General features: G+C 28.8%; 1 protein-coding gene across 1 annotated transcript; it reads left to right on the forward strand.

Annotated features, from left to right (window-relative positions):
• LOC123298135 lies at positions 1 to 2,380 on the forward strand. Its single transcript, XM_044880048.1, has 3 exons — positions 1 to 279; positions 1,282 to 1,428; positions 2,226 to 2,380. Exons 1-3 carry the CDS (start codon positions 40 to 42, stop codon positions 2,373 to 2,375), a joined length of 537 nt encoding a protein of 178 aa, XP_044735983.1. The 5' UTR covers positions 1 to 39; the 3' UTR covers positions 2,376 to 2,380.

Genomic DNA, 2,380 nt, shown 5'->3' on the forward strand with positions numbered 1-2,380 from the left:
TTTTATGACCACTATAATTATCAGTGTACAAATCAAATAATGTTGACGAATAGCACCCAACGAGTAATGTTTTTATTAATAATAATTTTAAGTGGTAACATGATTATAAAAAAAGTATATGGAGCAAAACGTTACTCTGCATTAATAAGGGAAATTAAAGCTAAAGTATACCAACCTGACGTAGTCACAGATGTTAAGACAAGTATGCGAAAAGTTAATCGAACGACAGCATTTGCAGATGTCTCATTTAAAGTTCTTAAACAACTTAATAAAGTACCGGTAAGTACCTATGAAAATTGGCGTCCGCTTCTTGCTGAAACCAGTTACCAGCTGAGACTACTTTTAGTTGAGACTACTTAAGTTATTTCCAGCATGGCAATTCCTATGCTAAAGCTATATTGTAAAACTTTTTTTCGACATAGTTTAAAGACAAAGAACTTAGGGCTTATGTTTTCGGCCGTATTTTCACTTCTCTGGGAAAATTAGAAATATTGGTCCTACAATAGAGAACCTGGATTAATTTTTTTTTTGGTCATATATAAATGAAAGAATAATTAATCTAAAGTATATTTAAGTTACTTCTTTCTTAAATTAATAATTACATTTTTAAAAAAATTATTAATAAAAAATAGTTTTTAGAAATAACTTTTTGAATAAAATAAACGGTAGTGACGTATTTACACCCGCTGAGGCATTGAGCCAATCGGAATCACGCTAAATTCACATTTTTCAGTTTGTTTCTATGGAAAATTACGAATATAATATATTGAAAGCAAGTTTAGAAACAAACCATTTATCATTCTTTATGTTATTTTATCATTTCCTCGTGCGGTGGCGGTGGTGTTGATGTCACTGACTTTTGAATTTATAGTTTAGAAAAGCCATTTTCAATTGAAAAATTACATTTTTTTAAAATTTTTCTTAATAATTTTTAGTAAACTTTCGAAATAAAATTAGAAAACATGCAGGTTCTCTTTCTTTAGGAAATTTTCCCCCTTTTTTGAATCTTTTTAAGATTTCGAAAATCTCTATTACTTTTTGAGATATTTGCAAAAAACCAAACCAATATTTTTTTTCTTCACTATACATTGTTTATAACAATTGCAATTTTTTCAAGGGGTACTTCATTTTTTTCAAAAAATCATCTACATGATATTCTGAATCGTAAGAAACCTTCTTGCTGAGAATTTTCCGAGACTGCTTTTTTTAATTGCTAATTTGATTACCCTAAGAAAGACTGGAGTTTAACCTAATGTATTTATTTATTATGTCTATTTTCAGACAAGTGTAGAATTATTTCGTATAAGTGGAGTATCAAGAAACCAATTACCTTTGAATATTACTGGTGATGGATGCATTTTGTTGAAAAATAATTATTTAGTAGCTGCAGACCTGAGACGATCTGGTTTACCGGACTGTCCATTACTGGTATGTTACAACATATAGAAAGTCCCATTTTAATCTTCCCGGAAAAATTTATCTGCAACAATGCGTTTTACGGAAAGATGACTTAAGTTAAAGTTGTAATACTTGGTGGAGGATTTCTTAGAAATGCCTGGAATTCGATCTAGACTTTCAGGATCGTTAAAAATTCAATACATATCCTTTAATTGAATCGTTTATTTTTAAATTTAACAAGTCCACTTGTTTTAAAAAAAGCAAGTGTCCGTTCATAATGAATTATTTTCTTTGAATATCCATTAAGGTGTTTCGATACCAATTCGAAAGTGCTACCAAAACACTGAAATTTTGTGTGTAAATTAATGAATATTTAATACGCCTTCTGCATAAATTTCAAATCGATTCTCTGTACAGTTTACGATAAATTAGTTATTAAAACTAGTCCTTTTTACGTGGTGGGATATGATGAAGTCGTAATAAATGTTGGATTTTTAGTCTGTAAGTGCATTAAAAAATGTTTTACCATTTAATTAAATAGAAAATCTTGTATCAATATTTTTGAATTTTTAAGCTTCAAAATCATAGCAAAATTAAGAACTGTACATAAAAATGAAAAACTTTTTTTGGTAATAACACTGACTTTGATAGTTAGTTTCTCCTAAACCGTGCAGAGAATCGATATGATTTTTCCACAAAACACGTTTATAAGTGCAATTTACAAAATTTAAAAAAACTCCCGACAAATTTTTTCGGGTACAGAACTCTAAACTTCTACTTAAAATATATCTAAGAACACTCTCCATTAAATTTCCTTTTTATTTCAGGGTGATATCATTTTAAAAGATCTTTACATCCAGCCAAAAAATATTCCAAATATGGGTATTTTGGGTAAATTTCTCTTAAAAGCAACATTCATGTTTGAAAATAAATTGTTGGGTATTGCAGAAGTATCGGTTGAATTGGTTATGCAATAACTTAG

This window comes from Chrysoperla carnea, chromosome 4, assembly GCF_905475395.1.
Source record: "Chrysoperla carnea chromosome 4, inChrCarn1.1, whole genome shotgun sequence".
NCBI classification, from domain to species: Eukaryota; Metazoa; Arthropoda; class Insecta; order Neuroptera; family Chrysopidae; genus Chrysoperla; species Chrysoperla carnea.